The following is a 21,522-nucleotide window of genomic DNA, read 5'->3' on the forward strand; positions in this document are numbered from 1 at the left end:
TAAGTACCTCATAATTACCAGCTGGAAACAGTAACTGCATTTTTCAGACGTTGGGATTGGTCATATTTGGTCATAAATATATGCAGGTATATTTCAAGGCCCATTTTCAAGTTATACAATTGCATTAGTAAAATAAAGCTAAAATGTAAATTTCTCATTAAAATGATGCAAATGACAACAAGAAATATGCTTAAATCTATTTAAGTTCTAAATGTTTGTAACCATGTGTTAATTTTGCGGTTGAGATACTTGAGCAAGGTTCTTTTCCACAAAGGTTTACTTTAGTTTCACAATGTGAAAGGCCTAACTAAAAAGAATATTTCTTTGACCTGTCAGTTCTAACTGCTAATCCAATCATCATTGTGTATAATGATAGTTAGAGCAGGAGAGGAAGAAACCATGTCTAGTAATGAACTTCATTGTATACTTACACTACTCTACATTGATCAGTGATCATACATTCACCCATTGCTCTTCAAATAATGCTTGTGAATGTTTTATTTAATTTCAGTTACTTCAATTGTGGAAAAGTTAATCAAAATGAAAATGGTCAGTCTGAAGATTTGGGCTCAATGTTTCAGAGGCCTCTTTGAACTATTTGCCTCGGAGAGGAAATCTGGCCTGAAGAACATTGTGTGCCTAATTTCACTTTGCCTTCTGATAGGGCTGGGGACCAGTGGCATACTCTTTATATCTTTGCGAGCAATTCACTTCAGCCTTGCAGTAAGTCTGACAGTCTGCGGAATATTTGCTGTCATCATTCCTGGTGCTTTGTTTCTCTCAAAGCACTTCAGATGTTTTACTCTGATTGTCCTCATCTCCTGTGGAACACAACAAGGACGGAACGCTCTGATCACAGCTGGCACTGGTGTGGTGCTCTTCAATTGTGCCCAAAACAGCTTTCATAATTTAAAAGGATTGGTAGAAAGCTTAGAATGCAATCTGGAAAACATGCTGCCATCTGTTAAGAATCTTCTGGAAAAGTACATTAAAATTCTAGAGTGGATTCGTGAACAGATCCAAAAATTACCACAAAGTCCATTGGTCAAATTTCCAATTCATTTTGAGATAAAATGCAGTTTAAGAGATGATAAGCTAAAACAAAATCTTAATGAGACTAAAGTTAACCTGGAGAACCTTGCTAATCACATGATTTCAACATTGGACATGGTTTCCCAACTTTGTAAAGGAGTAGTGATCATAGTAGGCATCTTACTGGTCCTAATATTCACTGGTTTATATATCAAGCGATATTTGTCCAACATCAAGTTTGAAAACATATATATCACAAAACAGTTCCTGAATTTTGATGAGCAGCAGAAAGAACAAGGGAAGCCTCACCTGCTCCAACTTACCAGAAAAGAGAGGAAATCCTTCATAAAGATCCCAGCATTCTCTTTCTCAGAAAGGGAAAGGAAAACCTTGGCAAATTTCTGTGTTCCCATCCTCATCAAAGTGTGCATTTGGGCAACAGTCATCATGCTGGATTACGGGCTATTCTTGCTTATTTCTTCAATAAGATATCACCTGGATCATCTGCCTCCAATCAACATTACCATGGACTTCCAATTTATTGTAAGTAGACATAATTTTTTTAACAAACAACTGTTTTCTTTTGGGTAATTTTTGCATCTAATATGGCCCAGAAGTACTATATGCTTAAAAGTATAATGACTTGGATTTTGAATCTTTGATGAAAGTGAGGTGACAGTGGGGCCAGTGACAATAGTTCTATTAATTTTAAAATAGTTACGGAGAGGGACATAACTGGTCCACAGGTTCAAGTTCTAAATTGGGGCAAGACCAATTTGGATGGAATTGGACAGGAGCTTGCAGAGGTTGACTGGAGTAAATTGCTTGCAGACAAAAGGACCTCTGGCAAGTGGGAAGCCTTCAAAAGTAGATCACTAGAGTTCAAAGCTGAAAATGTGTTGCTGGTTAAAGCACAGCAGGTCAGGCAGCATCCAAGGAACAGGAAATTCGACGTTTCGGGCCAGAGCCTTTCATCAGGAATGAGGAGAGGGTGCCAGGCAGGCTAAGATAAAAGGTGGGGAGGAGGGACTTGGGGGAGGGGCGATGGAGATGTGATAGGTGGAAGGAGGTCAAGGTGAGGGTGATAGGCCGTAGTGGGGTGAGGGCAGAGAGGTCAGGAAGTGGATTGCAGGTTAGGAGGGCAGTGCTGAGTTCAAGGGAATCGACTGAGACAACGTGGGGGATGGGGAAATGAGGAAACTGGAGAAATCTGAGTTCATCCCTTGTGGCTGGAGGGTTCCCAGGCGAAAGATGAGGCGCTCCTCCTCCAACCGTCGTGTTGTTATGTTCTGGCGATGGAGGAGTCCAAGGACCTGCATGTCTTCGGTGGAGTGGGAGGGAGAGTTAAACTGTTGAGCCACATGGGGTTGGGTTGGTTGGTCCGGGCGTCCCAGAGGTGTTCCCTGAAGCGTTCTGCAAGTAGGCGGCCCGTCTCCCCAATATAGAGGAGGCCACATCGGGCGTAGCGGATGCAATAGATGATGTGTGTGGAGGTGCAGGTGAATTTGTGGCGGATATGGAAGGATCCCTTGGGGCCTTGGAGAGAAGTAAGGGAGGAGGTGTGGGCGCAAGTTTTGCACTTCCTGCGGTTGCAGGGGAAGGTGCCGGGAGTGGAGGTTGGGTTGGTGGGGGGTGTGGACCTGACTAGGGAGTCACGAAGGGAGTGGTCTTTGAGGAACGCTGATAGGGGAGGGGAGGGAAATATATCCCTGGTAGTGGGGTCTGTTTGGAGTTGGCGGAAATGACGGCGGATGATACGCTGTATACGAAGGTTGGTGGGGTGGTAGGTGAGAACCAGTGGGGTTCTGTCTTGGTGGCGGTTGGAGGGGCGGGGCTCAAGGGTGGAGGAACGGGAAGTGGAGGAGATGCGGTGGAGGGCATCGTTGATCACGTCTGGGGGGAATCTGCGGTCCTTGAAGAAGGAGGCCATCTGGGCTGTACGGTATTAGAACTGGTCCTCCTGGGAGCAGATGCGGCGGAGACGAAGGAATTGGGAATATGGGATGGAGTTTTTACAGGGGGCAGGGTGGGAGGAGGTGTAGTCTAGGTAGCTGTGGGAGTCAGTCGGTTTATAGTAGATGTCTGTGTTGATTTGGTCGCCCGAGATAGAAATGGAAAGGTCTAGGAAGGGGAGGAAGGAGTCTGAGACAGTCCAGGTGAATTTGAGGTTGGATGGAAGGTGTTGGTAAAGTTGATGAATTGTTCAACCTGCTCGTGGGAGCACGAGGCAGTGCCGATACAGTCATCGATGTAGCGGAGGAAAAGGTGGAGGGGTGGTGCCAGTGTAGTTGCGGAAGATGGACTGTTCCACATACCCTACAAAGAGACAGGCATTGCTGGGGCCCATGTGGGTGCCCATGGCAACTCATTTAGTTTGGAGGAAGTGGGAGGATTGGAAAGAGAAGTTATTCAGGGTGAGGACCATTTCAGTCAGTCAAAGGAGGGTGTCAGTGGAAGGGTACTGGTTGGTACGGCGGGAAAGGAAGAAGCGGAGGGCTTTGAGTCCTTCGTGATGGGGGATGGAGGTGTATAGGGACTGGATGTCCATGGTGAAGATAAGGCGTTGGGGACCGGGGAAGCGAAAATCATGGAGGAGGTGGAGGGCGTGGGTGGTGTCCCGAACGTAGGTGGGGAGTTCTTGGACTAAGGGGGACAGAACTGTGTCGAGGTACGCGGAGATGAGTTTGGTGGGGCAGGAGCAGGCTGAGACAATGGGTCGGCCGGGGCAGTCAGGTTTGTGGATTTTGGGCAGGAGGTAGAAACAGGCGGCGCAGGGTTGTGGGACTATGAGGTTGGAGGCGGTGGATGGGAGATATACAGTGTATCATCCGCCGTCATTTCCGCCACCTCCAAACGGACCCCACCATCAGGGATATATTTCCCTCTCCTCCCCTATCAGTGTTCCGCAAAGACCACTCCCTTCGTGACTCCCTCGTCAGGTCCACACCCCCCACCAACCCAACCTCCACTCCCGGCACCTTCCCCTGCAACCGCAGGAAATGCAAAACTTGCGCCCACACCTCCTCCCTTACTTCTCTCCAAGGCCCCAAGGGATCCTTCCATATCCGCCACAAATTCACCTGCACCTCCACACACATCATCTATTGCATCCGCTGCACCTGATGTGGCCTCCTCTATATTGAGGAGACGGGCCGCCTACTTGCAGAATGCTTCAGGGAACACCTCTGGGATGCCCGGACCAACCAACCCAACCACCCCGTGGCTCAATACTTTAACTCTCCCTCCCACTCCACCGAAGACATGCAGGTCCTTGGACTCCTCCATCGCCAGAACATAACAACACGACAGTTGGAGGAAGAGCGCCTCATCTTCCGCCTGGGAACCCTCCAACCACAAGGGATGAACTCAGATTTCTCCAGTTTCCTCATTTCCCCTCCCCCCACATTGTCTCAGTCGATTCCCTTGAACTCAGCACTGCCCTCCTAACCTGCAATCCTCTTCCTGACCTCTCCGCCCCCACCCCACTCCGGTCTATCACCCTCACCTTGACCTCCTTCCACCTATCACATCTCCATCGCCCCTCCCCCAGTCCCTCCTCCCTACCTTTTATCTTAGTCTGCCTGGCACCCTCTCCTCATTCCTGATGAAAGGCTCTGGCCTGAAACGTCGAATTTCCTGTTCCTTGGATGCTGCCTGACCTGCTGTGCTTTAACCAGCAACACATTTTCAGCTCTGATCTCCAGCATCTGCAGACCTCACTTTTTACACTAGAGTTCAAAGTCTAGATGTTCCTGTGAGGGAGAAAGGCAAGGTTGGCAGGAATAAGGACCCTGGATGACAAGAGATATTGAGGCTTTGACCAAAACAAAAGGTGGCGTGTCTCAGGTACAGTCAGCTGGGATCAAGGAATATCCCTGGAGGAATATTAGGAACATACGAGTTTACTGAAGAAGGTAATCAGGAGGGTGAAATGGGGGCATGAGATAAGCCTTGGCTGAGACGTTTAAGGTGAATCGAAAGAGATACTTGTTGTTGTGCCACCATAGTCTTACCAGACCATAGGGGCTGCTTTCTTATCAGAGGGAAGTGACTGGTGATAATATAATCAGAGGGCCAGCTATCTCAGGAGAGGGAAGAGGTTGAGAAAGTGAGTCTTTCATGATAACCTTAAACTAATGATAGGAATTGAACCCTTGCTGTTATCATATTGCTCTGTAAACCAACAATCCAGCCAACTGAGCTGAACCAATTCCTTGTACTTTAAGTACATTAAAGGAAAAAGAATAACTAGAGAGAGAATAGGGCCCCACAAGGACCAAAGTGGACATATATATGTAGAATCGCAGTAGATGGGTAAGGTTCTCAATGAATGTTTCTCCTCTCTGTGTACCATGAAGACTTGGGAACCTGGGGAAGTTAGTGATGATATCTTGGGAAGTTTATGTCACAGTAGAGGAGGTGTTGGATGTATTAGGATGGATGAAGATAGATAAATCCTTTAATCCTGACCAGGTATATTCAAGAACACTGCTAGAGAAGAAATTGAGGCTAGAGGCTAAAGAAGAAATTGTAGGACCCTAGCTGATATTTTTGCATTATGGTTAGCTATGGTAAGGTCTGTAAGACTGGAGGGTAGAAATGTTTTGCCATTATTCAAGAAGGGCTGCAAAGAAAATCCTAGGAACTATAGACCAATAAACCTAACATCTGTGGTGAGTAAGTTACTTCAGATGATTTTGAGGGATAAGCATTTGGAAAGACAAGGTTTAATTTGTGAGTGGGTGATCATGCCTCACAAACGTGTTAGAGATTTTTGTTAGTGATTGGGAAGGTTGATGAGGGTAGGGCAGTAGGTGTCATTTATATGGAATTTGGGAAGGCTGCTCTGCAAGGTTAGATCTCATGGAATCCAGAGCGATCTGGAAAATTGGACACAAAATTTGCTTAATGGTCGGAAGCAGAAAGTAATAGCAGAAGGATGCTTATCGGACTAGATGCCTTTGACTAATGAAGTGCCTCAGGCATGGGGGAGTGCTGGCCCATTGTTGTTTGTTATCTAAATCAATGATTTGGATGAGAATGCACAAGACATGATTCATAAGTTCGCTGATGACTAAAATAGAAGGTATCATGAACAGTGAGGAAGGTTATCAGAAATTGCAACAGGAGCTTGATCACCTGGGGAAGTAGGCCGAGAAATGGCAAATGGAATTTAATATCGATAAGCGTGAGGTCTTGCATTTTGGAAAGTCAAAACAAGATAGTATTATTCTTAATGATAGGGTCTTAAGGAGTGTGGTGGAGCAGAGAGGCGTTGGAGTTCAGGTTCACAGTTCTCTGAAAGTGGAATCTCAGGTAGACAGGCCAGTGAAGAAGATTTTGATATACTGGCCATCATCAGTCAAGGCATTGAATATAGAAGTTGGAAAGTTATGTTGCAATTATACAAATCATTGGTGAGGCTGGGCTTGGAGTATTATCTTCTGTTTTGTTTACCTTGATACAGGAAGGATGTTATTAAACTGGAAATGTGCAGAAAGATTTAGAAGGATGTTGCCTGGACTTAAGGTTCTGAGTTATAGAGAGGGGTTGGACAAGCTAAGATATTTTTCTTTAGAGCGTACAAGACTGAGGGGGTTCTTCTAGAAGTGTATAAGATCAACAGAGGCAAGGATAGTTTGAATGCATTCAATCTTTTTCCCAAGATTGGGGAATCCAGGATGAGACAACATCAGTTTAAGGTTAGAGGGGAAAAAATAAATGGGAACCTGAGGGGCAAGTTTTTAATATAGAAAGTGGTATGCATATGGAATGAGCTACCAACAGAAGTGGTTGAGTCAGGTATATTAACAACATTTAAAAGGCATTTGGAGAAATACATGGATAGGAAAGGATTAGAAGAATATGGACCATGTGCAGGGAAATGGGGTTTGTGTGATGACATTTTGTCCAGCATGGACCTGGTTGGGCCAAAGGGCCTGTCTCCGTGCTGTAGGACTCTATAACTCTATAACTTTAAGTGGGAAATGGTAGATTGACTCATTGGGATTTCCTGCTTGTGCACACGTCCATCCTTTAAAGAGAGGGGAAAGGAGAGCAGAAAATCCCAGTGTCAATTCTATGAGAGCAGTGATTGTTAATCAATTCTGTTTCACTGATCATTGGTTCTATGGTTCTTTGTATGATTAATGTATCTGGTCCGAGAGCCACATTGCTAACTGTACATTTGGCTAGTGATTCTATAAGGTGGAATTGGTCCTTGATCTTAAGATTACTTTTTCCCAATTCCTTTACCATACTTCTTCTTGCTGATGGGTATTCATGAAGAATTATTTTCCATTTTACAGGAGGTTTCTCTCAGTCAAGTTCCTCTGAGCAAGAGATTCCCAGGTGTTCTATTTTTCAGTTCTTGAGAGAGTCTTTGAAGGGCTTCCTTAGTTCTCCTCTTGATTGAGTGCCTTTCTTGAGCTGGTGAGGAAGATTTGCTTTGGCAGTTGAACCTGAGGCATCTATTGCTGGCCCAGCAAACTTGGTTTTGGGTGATCATATCTGGTGCTATTGGCTCCTTCAATGATGTTGATGTTAGAATGCCTGTCCTCCCATCTCAGTCAGCATAGATGGCATTTCTCCACAGCTTTGTGGTGGTTCTATATGCAGTCAAAGTTTCTGAACCACGCAAAAGATCAGAAGTGGGATTGCCTTATAGACAAGGATTTTTGTTCTAGTATGATTTTTCAATCATTGAAGGCTCTCAACTTTATGCGTCCAAAGTCAGCACTCGTGGATTGAATGCAGTGATGGATCGGCATATCAATATTGGCCTAGTCGAGAGGTAGCTTCCAGGTCAGGGAAATGTTCCACTTTGGGAGGATTTCTCCATTAACCTTAATAGAGAGATAAACCTAAACTTGCCTCGGGTTGAATTAGTAAAGAACTTGAATCTCCTTGAGTTTGAGTCTAAATTCTTCAGTATGCTTTTGCAAAGACAACATCCATTGCAGATATGTTCTCTCAGAATCAGACTCACTGTCAACAAATCCATACCTCCACATCCCTGTCACATCACCTTCACTGCTATATCTTAACCTAAGCTATTTATATATAACTTATGGACTTTTTCAGAGTTTTCTTCTTTTTGTAAACGTTGTCTTGCTCAAAGCAGTAGAGAGCTGCTTTTTGTCATGTATATCAATGATTTTGATTTGAATAAAGGAGGAATGTTTTGGATGGTGAAATAGGTTATCTCAGGGGTACAATGGGACCTTGATCAGATGGACCAATGAGCCAATGGGCCAATGAGTAGCAGCTGGAGTTTAATTGAGATAAATGTGAGGTGTTGCATTTTGGTAAGGCACATGTACAATTATTAGTAGGATCTTTGAGAGTGTTGCTGAACAAAGACTCCTTGGGGTACAGGTTCACAGTTCCTTGAAGGTAGAATCACAGTTAGTGAAGAAGATGTTTGGTACACTTGCCTTTATTGATCAGTGTACTCATTATAGGAGTTGGGATATCATGTTGCAGCTACACAAGCAAAGGAATATTGTGTTCAATTCTAGTCTCTCTCCTATAGGAAAGATGTTGTTAAACTTGAAAGACCATAGAAAATATTTACAAGGATGTTGCCAGGTTTGGACAGCTATAGAGAGAAGTTGAACAGGCTGGGACTATTTTCCCTGGAGTGTTGGAGATTGAGGGGTGACTATATAGATGTTTATAAATTCATAACGGCCAAAGTCTCTTTCTTAGATTAGGGGAGTTCAAAATGTACAGGGTGAGAAGGGTAAGATTTAAAAAGACCTAAGGTGCAACTTTTTCACACAAAGGATGGTGCGTGTATGGAATGAGGAAGTGGTGGAGATATTAAAACTACAAATGCTGGAATCCAAAATAGACAAGCTGGAAGAACACAGCAAGCCAGACAGCATCAGGAGGTGGAGAAGTCAATGTTTCTGCAGTAACCCTTCTTCAGGAAGTGATCGAGGCAGACACAAAAGGCATCTAGATGGATACATGAATAGGTTTAGAGGGATGGGTGGGCCAAATGCTAGCAAATGGGACTAGATTAATTAGGATAGCTGGTCGGGATGGACAAGTTGGATCGAAGGACCTGTTTCCTTACTGTACTACGACTCTAAATATTTTAAATACAGACTGAGTCAGGCTTGCTCTACAAAGATTGCAGAATAAGTAGTACTTTTTAACTCCCACTCAGCAGGACAGGGGAAATAAACATAGACCTCCAGCTCACAGGAAGTGATAACCAGGCTTGGGATTAAGCTTTCATCTGTGAATGAGCTATAGTACCTTAGGATGCCCGGAGTTAACTTGTTGGCCTCCAGCTATTTCTAGATATGTCATCTAAGTTTGTTTACAGTATACGGATGTCACTGGCTAGGCCAGAATTTATTGCCCATCCCTAATTTCACTGAAGAATTTCAGTGATGAGCTGTCTTTTTGAGCAACAGTCCTTGGGCTGTAGAGAAACCTACAATGCTGTTAGAAAGTTCCAGAATGCTGGCGCAATAACAGTTAAGGAATAGTGATATATTTTCATGTCAGCCTGATGGGGGAATTGGAAGTGAATGTACATCTGGTGGCGTTTCCATATATCTGCCAGTCTTGTCCTTTGCAATGGTAAAGGTCTATATGTGATATTTGGTGGTAACATCTCAGGGTTTCACAATCTCTTTCTATGCCCTCCATGACTACGTAACTCTATGACTTCTACAGACAAATACATTATGGAGATGACCAATGCCATGTTTGTAAAGCCAGTACTAATGAAGCCTGTCAGTGTGAGGAAGCCCTTGGATTAGCTCCAATGGCAGAATTTTCACAGCTCCAGGGAATCACAAACAGTACTCATGACTCAATGGCAATAGTCAGGAGGAGAGTTCAGGTAATCAAGTATCATCACTCTACAAGCTACTCCAAAAGAGCAACTGTGTTATTCAATCATTAAAGAATTCAATTTACTTCTCTTTATTACTGATAATTAGAAAAAGAGAGACTTCCACCTAGTTACATTAATAACTACAAAAAAAAGTATGTTTATTATAAGCAAAATGCACTTCAGTAAGAATTAAACATTATGACAAACTTGGTGATGAACTGAACTCCAGTACAGAATTAAACATTATTCCCCTTAATCCCAAACACACCATTTACATCTAGATATGAAAATATTGCTAGGAGAAAGTAAGGACTGCAGATGCTAGAGATCAGAGCTTAAAAATGTGTTGCTGGAAAAGCGCAGCAGGTCAGGCAGCATCAAAGGAGCAGGAGAATCGACGTTTCCATAATCCAAAGATGTGCAGGTCAGGTGAATTGGCCATGCTAAATTGCCCATAGTGTTAGGTGCATTAGTCAGGGGTAACCCTCCAACCACAAGGGATGAATGCAGATTTCTCCAACACGTAAAAGGAACTTCCTCATTTCCCCTCCCCCCACCTTTTCTCAGTCCCAACCCTCGGACTCAGCACCGCCTTCTTGACCTGCAATCGTCTTCTCAACCTCTGCCCTCCACACCCCCTCTCCGGCCTATCATCCTCACCTTAACCTCCTTCTACCTATCGCATTCCCAGCGCCCCTCCCCCAAGTCCCTCCTCCCTACCTTTTATCTTAGCCTGCTTGGCACACCCTCCTCATTCCTGAAGAAGGACTTATGCCCGAAACGTCGATTCTCCTGTTCCTTTGATGTTGCCTGACCTGCTGTGCTTTTCTAGCAACAACATTTTTTTAAGCTATGAAAATATTCCTGTCTAGAGATATTGTGGATGGGAGAAAAAAAAAACCATAAAACATTCTTGACAATCTGGAGTGTTATAGACTAGGCCAGACACCCCCCCCCCCCCCGCCCCACCCCCCTCCCCAAAGTATTTTAAGAAGGTAATCTAGATCCTAACTTTTCTTATTGTAAAGGCAAATGTGCAGTGGGTGTTCCAGGTGTGATGCAGCTGGTTAAACCACTCAGGTTTAAGCAAAACAGAATTTATTTAAACACTGCAGTTGAAACACCACAAAAGAAAGCAGAATTTAGAATATCTTAACTATTGGAAAACACAACTGATCTCATGCAGTAATTAATTCTAATTAACTGTTCCAATACAGTAACATCCCATAAACATATACCTTGGCAAAAATGTAAATTCAAACACAGGTTCTTACAGGTAGAAGGGAGCAATGTCCAGAGAGAGGTTTCAGAGAAGGTCAGAGAAATTCTTTACTGAAACTTGCAACTCCCCTGGGCTTACACATCTTGTGATTGCCACAGCTAAAACAGACTGTAAAATACCTGAACTGGCAGAATTTGTCACTCCTCTTCCATTGTTAAACTATGCCTTTACGATCTCTCTTCAAGTATCTTGCTGTCAGAGGTGCCAGCAATGGACTAATGCAGACCTAAATGGGTTGACCTGATGCTGGAAAACCACATGACATACAAACAGAGAATCTCCTCAATTAGCATCTTTATCTCTCAGTGGTCTGACACCATCTTCCTGCCTGTGGCCCATCTGCACACCCTGCTGGCCAGCAAATGGGGAGCATTTTGTTGCCCTTCCATGAGGCTCTGAATAGCCACAGGCAAGGCTCTCTTGCATCTTCGTAAGACTGAGATTGAGTTTGTAAAATTATTGTGAAGGATCAGCATGTACTCAATCACCTACCCTGCAGACAGTTACTATTTCCATGGCAAAAACCTGAGGCAACCTCCACTCAGTAAAAAGACAATCTACACACCACTACCACTACCATTGAAGGAATTCATCACACTGGAAATTAAAGTTAACTTTAATTACATAGACCTTCCAGTAGTCTCAAGAAATGTCAGGAGATAGACACTCCTCCCAAGTGTTAGTCAAAAACACCAACAGCCCAGAACACCACCCTTCCACCTACACCCACAATATGGGACCATGAAAATTCTCTCTTCAGAACCATGGCCCAATAAATCATCAGTGCCTCAACAGGATATTAACAGAAACTTGTTGTAGAACAGGCCAGACTCCCTCAAAAGGGGTGGCACAGTGGCTCATTAGCTAACACTGCTGCATCACAGTGCCAGGGAGCCACATTCGATTCTCATCTCGTTTGTGTGCAGTTTGCATGGGTTTCCTCAAGTGCTCCAGTTTCCTCCCATAATCCAAAGATGTGCAGGTCAGGTGAATTGGCCATGATAAATTGCCCATAGTGTTAGGTGCATTAGTCAGGGAGAAAGTGAGGACTGCAGATGCTGGCGATCAGAGCTGAAAATGTGTTGCTGGAAAAGTGCAGCAGATCAGGCAGCATCCAAGAAGCAGGAGAATCGATGTTTCGGGCATGAAGAAGGGCTGCTCTTTGGATGCTGCCTGACCTGCTGCGCTTTTCCAGCAACACATTTTCAGCATTAGTCAGGAGTAAATATAGGGTAGGGGATGGGTCTGGGTGGGTTACTCTTCGGAGGATTGGTGTTGACTTGTTTCCATACAGTAGGGAATCTAATGTAAAATGTTTTAAGAAGGTAGCCCATACCCAAACTTTTTCTTATTTTAAAGGTAGATTTAACGTGAATATTCCAGGAGTAATGCAAATGGTCAAGCCACTCAGCTTTAAGGCCAAACAGAGTTTATCTAAACTCTACATTTGAAACACGAACAAAAGAAAACAGAATTTAGAATAACAACTTATTTGAAAACCCAACAGATTCTATATCACAACTTAACAAACGAACTGTGCCAATCCCTGACACATCCTATAAACACACCCCTTGTCAAAAGGTAAATTCAAACATAGATTCTCACAGGCAGGAGAGATTTAAAGAGAAAAGTCAGGCAAGAGACATCTGTTGAAGCATGGAACCTTTTAGCGTCTCTGCTAAAAGCAGATTCTGACTGCCTGCTAAAACAAACCAAACTAAAAAACACCCTGAACTGGGAGAACTGGCCACTCACCTGCCATTGTTCGAGTAGCCTTTCCAAACATATTGGCACCTCTGCCTTTATGACCCCTCTGGAAAAACACCAAAGACAAAATAACCTTGTTAAATGGGCAGCATTGTCACAAACTCAAGATGTGAGATCCAAGTAGTGACAAGCCTGTCAAGTAATTTTAAAGATTGCAGTAGACTGGCCAGAAAAGGACATAGAGAACACTATACAGGATTCTTCAGGAGGGCACAGAGGAGAAAGATAGGCAATAAAAGTGGTTCTCCAAATAGATTATAGAACATAGAACAGTATAGCACAGGAATTGGTGCTTCAGCCCATGATATTGTGCCTAACTTGACAGCAAATGAAAATAATCCCTTCTGCCTGGCCTTGGGTCCATATCCTTCCGTTCATATTCATATGTTTATCTAAAAGTCCCTTAAATACCCTTATCATTTCTGCCTCAACCACCACCCTGGCAGTGCATTCCAAGTTCCTTCCACTCTCTGTGTAATAAAACCTGCCCCTCACATCTCCTTTGAACTTATCCCTTCTCACCTTAAATACATGCCCCATGGTATGAGACATTTCAACTCTGGAAAAAAGATTCTGACTGTCAAGCCTAACTTGGCATCTCATAATCTTACCGACATCAATCAAGTGTCTCCTAAGTCTCTGCTGCCTAAGAGGAAACAGCCCAGGTTTTAGTAGCTTCTCCTTACAGTTCATACATTCTAATCCAGACAGCATCCTGGTAATATTGTCTGCACTCTCTCCAAAGCCTCTACATCCTTCCTATAATGTGGCGACCAGAATAGAATGCAATACTTTAAATGTGGCCTAATCAAAGTCTTATAAAGCTGTTACATAACATTCTGATTCTTGTACTCAATATGTCTTCTTTACCACTTTCAGGGTGCGATGGATGTGCTATGCAAGACACTTCTATACATCAATGCTGTCCAATACCTTGCCAGTAACTTTTCTTTAACATTTGATTTCCCAAAGTGCAGCATCATGGATTAAATTCCATCTGCCATTTCTCTGCCCATATCTGCAACTGATTGATATCCCACTGTATCCTTTGACAACCTTCTACACTATTCATGACTCCAGCAATCTTTGTACCATTTGTATACTTACTAGCCCATCCATCTCCATTTCAGTAACGCATACATATCACAAACAGCAGAGATTCCAGTCTGGATCCCTATGGAACTCCACCAGTCATGGACCTCCAGGTAGAAAAACACCTTTCATCCACTACCCTCTCTCCCTTTTGGAGGCCATACAGCCAAGAAATCATGGATCCCATGCATCGTAATCTTCTGGATAAGCCTACAATGAGGGACCTTGTCGAAAGCTTTACTAAAATCTATGTAAACAATATCTACTTGTCTACCCTCATCACCTTCATTATCTCCTCAAAAAATTCAATCAAATTAATAAAACATGACCTGCCCTGCACAAAGCCACGCTAACTGTCCCTAATTAGGCCATGCTTTTCCAAATATGCACAAATCCTATCCCGAGGAATTCTCTCCAGTAGTTTCCCAACCACTGATGTGAGACTCACTGATCTATAGTTTTCTGGATTATCGTATTTCCATTCTTGAACAGAGGAACAACATTGTCTACTTGCCAGTCCTCTGGGGCCTTTCTAATGGTTAGCAAAGAAACAAAGATCTTGGTCAAAGCCCCAGCAATCTCCTCCCTTGCCTTTCCCAATAACCTGGGGTAGTTACCATTAGACCCCGAGGACTTATCCACCTTAATGCTCTTCAAGAGCATTTCTTGATCTCAAAATACCCTAGCATATTCGTATTCTCCACACCAATCTCACTATCCTCCACATCCTTCTCCTGGATGAATACTGATGCAAAATATTCCTTTAGGACCTTACCCACATCCTCAGCCACCAAACACAAGTTGCCGCTTGTATGGAATAATTGAGCCTCCCTTGCTCAATTCCCTTTCACTGGAATGTTTTATAAATCCCATCCCAATGACCTTAAATAGATGACAGTTCCCTTGGACTCTTCATAGTAGTAACCTTCATCATGCCCATTGTTGGGCTGAATGCCATTACACACCATACTTTTCAATGATAACTGCAGAATCGCACACACAGACAGTTATATTCATATATATTCATATATACATACGCACACAGGTAGAAAGGCAAACACAGGCACATAAATACCCTTATATTTCATATGTGTGTACAATTGCATGAAGGGTGTTTGGCTAATAGATTTTTAGCTAATAAGTTTTGATCTGTAGAGTAAAAGTGGACAAATGCATGTCTGCGCATTAAATACATTGACCCACACCTGCACAGACATGCATTTTTCTATTTTTACTCTACAGATCAAAACTTCTTAGTTAACAATCTATTAACCAAATAGCCAAACACACTTCATGCAATTATACAGGTACATATACATACATCTGAATTTGCAGAAGTCAGTCCCACAACATCCAATGCCCTTTGTTGTTGCCCATTTGATAACAACTTTGTTTAGCCCATGAAACAAGTTTCTGTAGCACTTACATATCCATAGTTTATGGATATTATTGTTGAAACTTCGTTAAAATGATGATAATCTGAAAACCTGTGTGAAGTTCCTTATTGATGCATTAGTTTGCATGTTCATATTGAGCTGAGAAGCTGGTTGTTTACTTAATCATCTTACATCCCTGCAGGAAGAAATCAAGATTATTGACATTCCAATAAGTAGGCATGAATCCGGAGGAAAATTCTCGTATGAAACTCATTTGTCCAAAGTCGACTGCATCCCTCAACCAACTCTGACGATAAGCAAGATATGGCCCCCACTTGTTGCAATAATTGCTGTCTTACTTGTACTCACTTTATTCTCTGCAAAATTTACAATATTGAAAGTATTGGTTTTGTCATCATTTTACAATGAGACAGAAAAGAGACGAATAGAGTTTCTCCATGAAAAAATACTACGGAAAAGAGCCTTGGTCAAATTAATGAAAACAAATGAACCTCAAAACTTCACAGATGATAAGGTAAGGAAGTTATTATAATATATTTTAATATAAGCTTTTTACAGGATTACTTGAAAGCAACATCCATAATATAAACTTGAATATAATTCAACATCAGTTATATAGAGAGCTCTGCTAAATATTATCTGCACTCCTTTCCCGAATTTCTCTCCTTTCCAAAAACTCCTTTCCTATTAAGGTCATTAGGGAGAGTGTTATTAATTCAATATTGCTTGTTTAACATTATCAAAAAAAATACATAGAGTGCTGCGATTTCATTTATGGATCTGTATGATCATGGTATTTGAATATGGAACTCATCTTTAACAGATAACAACGTCATCCTTCAGCATCTATAGATGAACCTGAAGTCACTTCCACAACACTACAGTCAATATTAGCTGGTTGTTACCTTCACAGTCCAAGAGTCCTGTAGAAAATGATAGAACATTCAATACCTTACCCCTCCCTCATCACCAGCTGACAACAGGGCCAATGACATTCATTTCCATTTCTCCTAAATGTAGGAAACTATCCCAAAACATTCCCAGAGGTTAACAATTGAGACTAAGAGCTGAATTATATGGGTTGCCTGGCGACAATGTCAGGAAGAACTCACGCAGGAGAAGAGCGACAGCCCCACAATTAAGTTATGATCAATCGGCTATTTAACAGGCTGGAGGTGGATTTCCACAGCCTAATAACAAGTGGCCCTACTTCAAGAGCAGCTGGCCAATTAGAGTGATTATGGTGGGTGTATCAATAGTGAATCAGGAGGTGGGTGTCAGTTTTACAGTTAGACCAAGGTTAAGCCTCTAATTTTCCCTGAGTAATTATGCAGTTAAATCAGTTAGAATGCTCTACAGTCTTTGACTCTCGAGACTTGTTTTGGAGGTTTCTGGATGCTGTGTACTTGCCCATTAGACGTTTAAACTTCATGGGCAGTTACCAAATTGGGACTGTTGTGAAGTAATAGTCAGGGTACATTTAGTTTTCAAGTACCTATTGATGGGAAAATCTGGGCCAATGCAATTGATCTTCCCAACATTTGCTTAAAGTAAATTTTGTTTGTTTAGTACTGGATGTCAGATACACAGTCTGGTTATTCAGCGATAGGGAGGTGTTGCCAGGTAGCAGTCAGGTAGAACTAGGTACTTACTTTAATTCATTCATGGGATGTGGGCATTGCTGGTTGACCAGTGTTTAATGCCTGTCCTTGGGCACCCTTGAAAAGATGGTGGTGAGCTGCTTTCTTGAACTGTTGTAGTCTATAGGCTTTAGGTTGACCCACATTGCCCTCAGGGAGGAAATACCAGGATTTTGAACCAGAGACAGTGAAGGAACAGATATATATTTTCAAGTCAAGATGGTGAGTGGTTCTACAGGATCTTTGGTGAATTTCTGCAGTGCATGTTGTAGATAACACACACTGCTGCTACTGAGCATTGATCGTGGAGGGAGTGAATATTTGTGGATGTGGTGTCAATCAAGCTAGGGTGCTTTGTTCTGGCTGCTGCCAAATTTCTTGAGTTTTGTTGGAGCTGCACCCATCCAGACAAATGGGGAGTATTCTATCACACCGCTGACTTGTGCTTTGCAGATGGTGGATAGGCATTGGGGGCTTAGGTGGTGAGTTATTTGTCGCAGTATTCCTAGCCTCTGACATGCTCTTGTAGCCATTGTGTTTATCAGGCAAGTCTCGTTGAATATCTAGTCAATGTTAACCTTAATAATGTAAATAGTCATATTGAATCCTAGTTCTATCTTTTCAGCTTCTTTCTTGACTCCTTCATCACCTCTTTGATGTCAGACCTTGCCAAAATCCAGTTCTGGGAGAACCAATTAAACATTGGGAGAGTACTCAAGAAATGAGGAGGCTGTTGCTAGACTTCTTTTTATTAATTCATGGGATTCAATACAGATGCAACACAAATATTCTTGGAGGGTTTGTGCGTGAAACATCGAATGCCAGCACATAGATGCAGCGGATATTCAGGAAGGCTTATGTACTGTTAAGATTAGAGTGGTGCTGGAAAAGCACATCATGTCAGGCAGCTTCCCAGGAGGAGGAAAATCGACATTTTGGGCAAGAGCCCTTCATCAGGAACTGAACTGTTAGTCCTTATTTCTTTGGGTTAGGAGTATAAGATTAGGCAAGTCTGAATGCAATTGTACAAGTTGCTGGTGAGAGCATATCTGGAGTACTGTGGGCAGTTTTGGTCCCCTTATTAAAGGAAAGATATTTTCACTTGAGACAGTTCAGAGAAGGTTCACTAAGCTGATCATGTTATGGAGGGATTGTCTTATGATCAATGGTTGAACAAGTTGGCCTACTCGCCAGCTTTAGAAGAATGAGAAGTGATCTCAATTACACATATAAAGATACTTAAGGGGCTTGCCAACATAACTGCTGAGAGAATGTTTCTCATCATGAAAGAGTATAAGATCAAAAGGCATTGTCTCAGACTAAAGAGTGCCAATTTAAGACTGAGATGAGAAGAATCTCTTCTCTCAATGGTTTTGAACTCCTTGTCACAGAGAGCTACAGGAAGGACAGCAAAAAACGAGGGTGAACAGCAGAGTCTTGTGTATTTTTAAGGCTAAGATAGATAGGTTCTTGATAAGCGGGGGAATTGAATATTGCAGGAAAGTAGATGTGAGGAATGTCAGATCAGTCATGATCCTACTGAATGAAGGAATATGTTCAAGGGGTGAACTACTTATTCTTATTCCTGTTTCTTATGGTGTTATGGAATATGGGCATCACTAGCTGGGCCAGCATTTGTAGTCCATCTCTAATTGCCCAGGGGACAGTGAAGAGTCATTGTTTTGGTTCTGGAATCACAGGTAGGCTAGACCAGATAAGGACAGCAGATTTTTTTTCTTAAAGGACAGAAGTAAACCAGATCAGTTTTTCCAACAATCAGTAACAGTTTCATGGTCATTGCATGACTCTTATTTCGGATTTGTATTGAATTCAAGGATTTGCATCTGCCAAATCATAATAATTGAGCAAATTGAGCAATCTTCAATAACCCCACTGCAGACATCATTCCTTTACCTTCAGTTTCTACCTCCTTTCCAGGTACAATCCCTGGTTCATTGCTTTCTTTCCCCTTCACCTGATGAAATCTTCAGATGTATCTCAGGCAAAACTGGAGATCTCTCTGCTTCAATTCCTATGCTTGCTCACTCTGGCATGCACATTCTGTCTTTCTCACTCTGCATAGTCCAGCAGCAGACCATGATGTGTACAGCTATATACCCTCAGAAGTCAGTACTAGAACTCAGAAAGATTTGAACACTGAGAATTGTTTACATTTACAATACATTGGGCGGCACAGTGCACAGTGGTTAGCACTGCTGCCTCACAGCACCAGAGATCCAGGTTCAATTCCCGACTCATTCTCCCGTGTCTGTGTGGGTTTCCTCCAGGTGCTCCAGTTTCCTCCCACAGTCCAAAGATGTGCAGGTTAGGTGAATTGGCCATGCTAAATTTCCCGTAGTGTTAGGTGAAGGGGTAAACGTAGGGTGGGTTGCGCTTCGGCAGGTCAGTGTGGACTTGTTGGGCTGAAGAGCCTGTTTCCACACTGTAAGTAATCTAATCTACAACAAACCATCAATGATAAATTTAATTTTCCCCAGTGGTTGTGTTTTATTCAGGACTGAATGCTGGACAAGTGTGGAATATCCAAAGATAGAAAGTGATAAATAGTCAATATATAAGCATTTGGAGAAAGAGTTAGAAATAGGTCATGAGAATCAAATCATTAACAGGTTTAATGATCTTGTAGTTACATGGAAACCAAATGACTGAGGCATCCACCTGACTTAAGATGGCACTCACCCCTCTCTCCCCTTACATAGAAGGTCCTTAGCATTGCCCGACATAGTTCTTAGTATTCCCTGTGTACAGACTTCACATGTGATACTCAGACTGGTACAGCTAAGCTTGTTGATGCTACAAGCAGTAGAAGCTTAGAAGAGGAAGAACTCAAATCATGGATACCTGCAGCCCTCAGTTTATTCTCTTTTACATCAATTACCATTTATTAGTGGCTCCGCTTTCAAGGAATGATGTGGAATGCCCCAGAAGGTTGGAATAGAGTTTTAATGTGGCACTTCCTGACCCTTCTGCCCTTCCAAGTGTACAGTAGAATGTCTAAAGAGAATGGAGATTTGGTAGATTATTTGGATTTTTGAAGAAGAACATTGAATAGAAGCAAATATTTTGTGTTTCACATTTGGACTTCTTCATTTCTACAGGTCTCATTTTGGTTTCCAATCTTCAGAATGAAGCAAAGAAAGGATGGCTTGCCATAGAGAAGAGAATTTCAACACCAGAATCCTCATAAGTTATATGTTGAGCTTTGAATAAAGATGAATTGGAAACTAAGCAATTACACTGGCCTAGCACTTCATGTGATCATGTAATAGACCATTATAATCAGTGATATGCATTCGGTGCAGTAAGCTATGGAAATAAATCTGTGTTCCAAAAACTGTGATAAGTTATGGACATTCAGTGAAGGGGAAAGTTAGAGTGAAACCTGTTGACACAACATCAACAAAATGCCACTATGAGAGCAGGTATGAGGGACTCATATGAGATCTAAAATAGTTGACTGAGAGCAATGTTTCTAGCAATGTCTGGTTTTGTTTCTGTTTTCTAGCATACATAGTACTTTGACTTTTTTTGTTTACCTTTACATCTAAATGTCTTTACCTATGGTTTCTTGTTATTGACCATTGGTACAGGAGACTGTTTGCTTTTATTTGACCTGTCATATCCCTTTATAATCTAAATAGAAATGACCCAGTGATTTATTAAAATGATTCATTTTTCCCCAACTCAAAAACAAATCTGTTCAGAAACTCATAATTCTCACTCACAGTTATTTTCTTAAAAATATACACATAAATCTCAAATATATGCTGAATTATTAAGTAATTAAATATTAGTTGGTTGAGGAATTTGAGCAAGTGAAAATATACTCTTATACGACAGAGTACAATCTTCCCAGTCAAATCAAATTTATGACACAATTGAAAGATATATAGATGGAAAGCAGTCAATTTTTTTGAAGTGATTTCTTTTGAAATATAGTCCCATAGTATTTGAGATTGATGATCACATATAAATCAAAACCTTAACTCATTATTCATTGGCACTTTCATTTGCTAAGGATAGGGTACAAATATGCATGTCTATATTGCTGAGAGAGCCTTTTTTTTCTGTAACTGCACAACAAATCGTTGTGTCTGAAAATGGTCTGGAGATATTGCACATCAGTTGCCCCTATGCCCATTGTCAATGCTTCCAAAGGAAGGTTAGTTGGTAAGGATAGATGTTAGTGGGCCAGGCCAATCGTAGATGTCAACATGCCTTTGCTTTTTTCGAAGTACGCCTCCTGATGTGGGTCCCAGAACCATACTTGTCTCTTCATAAAGTGCTGCCTCAAAGGTGTCAGGTGAAGCAGAATTTTTCCATTTGGTTTACCATGCCATTACAGAGGCAGTGATTGGGTGGTAATGTCATTGGTTTGGATTTCACCACGGCAGATGGTTAATTTGATTTCATTAAAATCTGGATTAAAAATCT

At 42.1% G+C, this 21,522-nt stretch overlaps 1 protein-coding gene across 1 annotated transcript; it reads left to right on the top strand.

Annotated features, from left to right (window-relative positions):
* Positions 1-720: 720 nt before the first annotated feature.
* Positions 721-20,294, top strand: LOC132815410 (dendritic cell-specific transmembrane protein-like). Its single transcript, XM_060824315.1, has 3 exons — positions 721-1,575; positions 15,609-15,941; positions 20,187-20,294. Exons 1-3 carry the CDS (start codon positions 952-954, stop codon positions 20,241-20,243), a joined length of 1,014 nt encoding a protein of 337 aa, XP_060680298.1. The 5' UTR covers positions 721-951; the 3' UTR covers positions 20,244-20,294.
* Positions 20,295-21,522: the final 1,228 nt, after the last annotated feature.

Source organism: Hemiscyllium ocellatum, chromosome 4 (assembly GCF_020745735.1).
Source record: "Hemiscyllium ocellatum isolate sHemOce1 chromosome 4, sHemOce1.pat.X.cur, whole genome shotgun sequence".
NCBI classification, from domain to species: Eukaryota; Metazoa; Chordata; class Chondrichthyes; order Orectolobiformes; family Hemiscylliidae; genus Hemiscyllium; species Hemiscyllium ocellatum.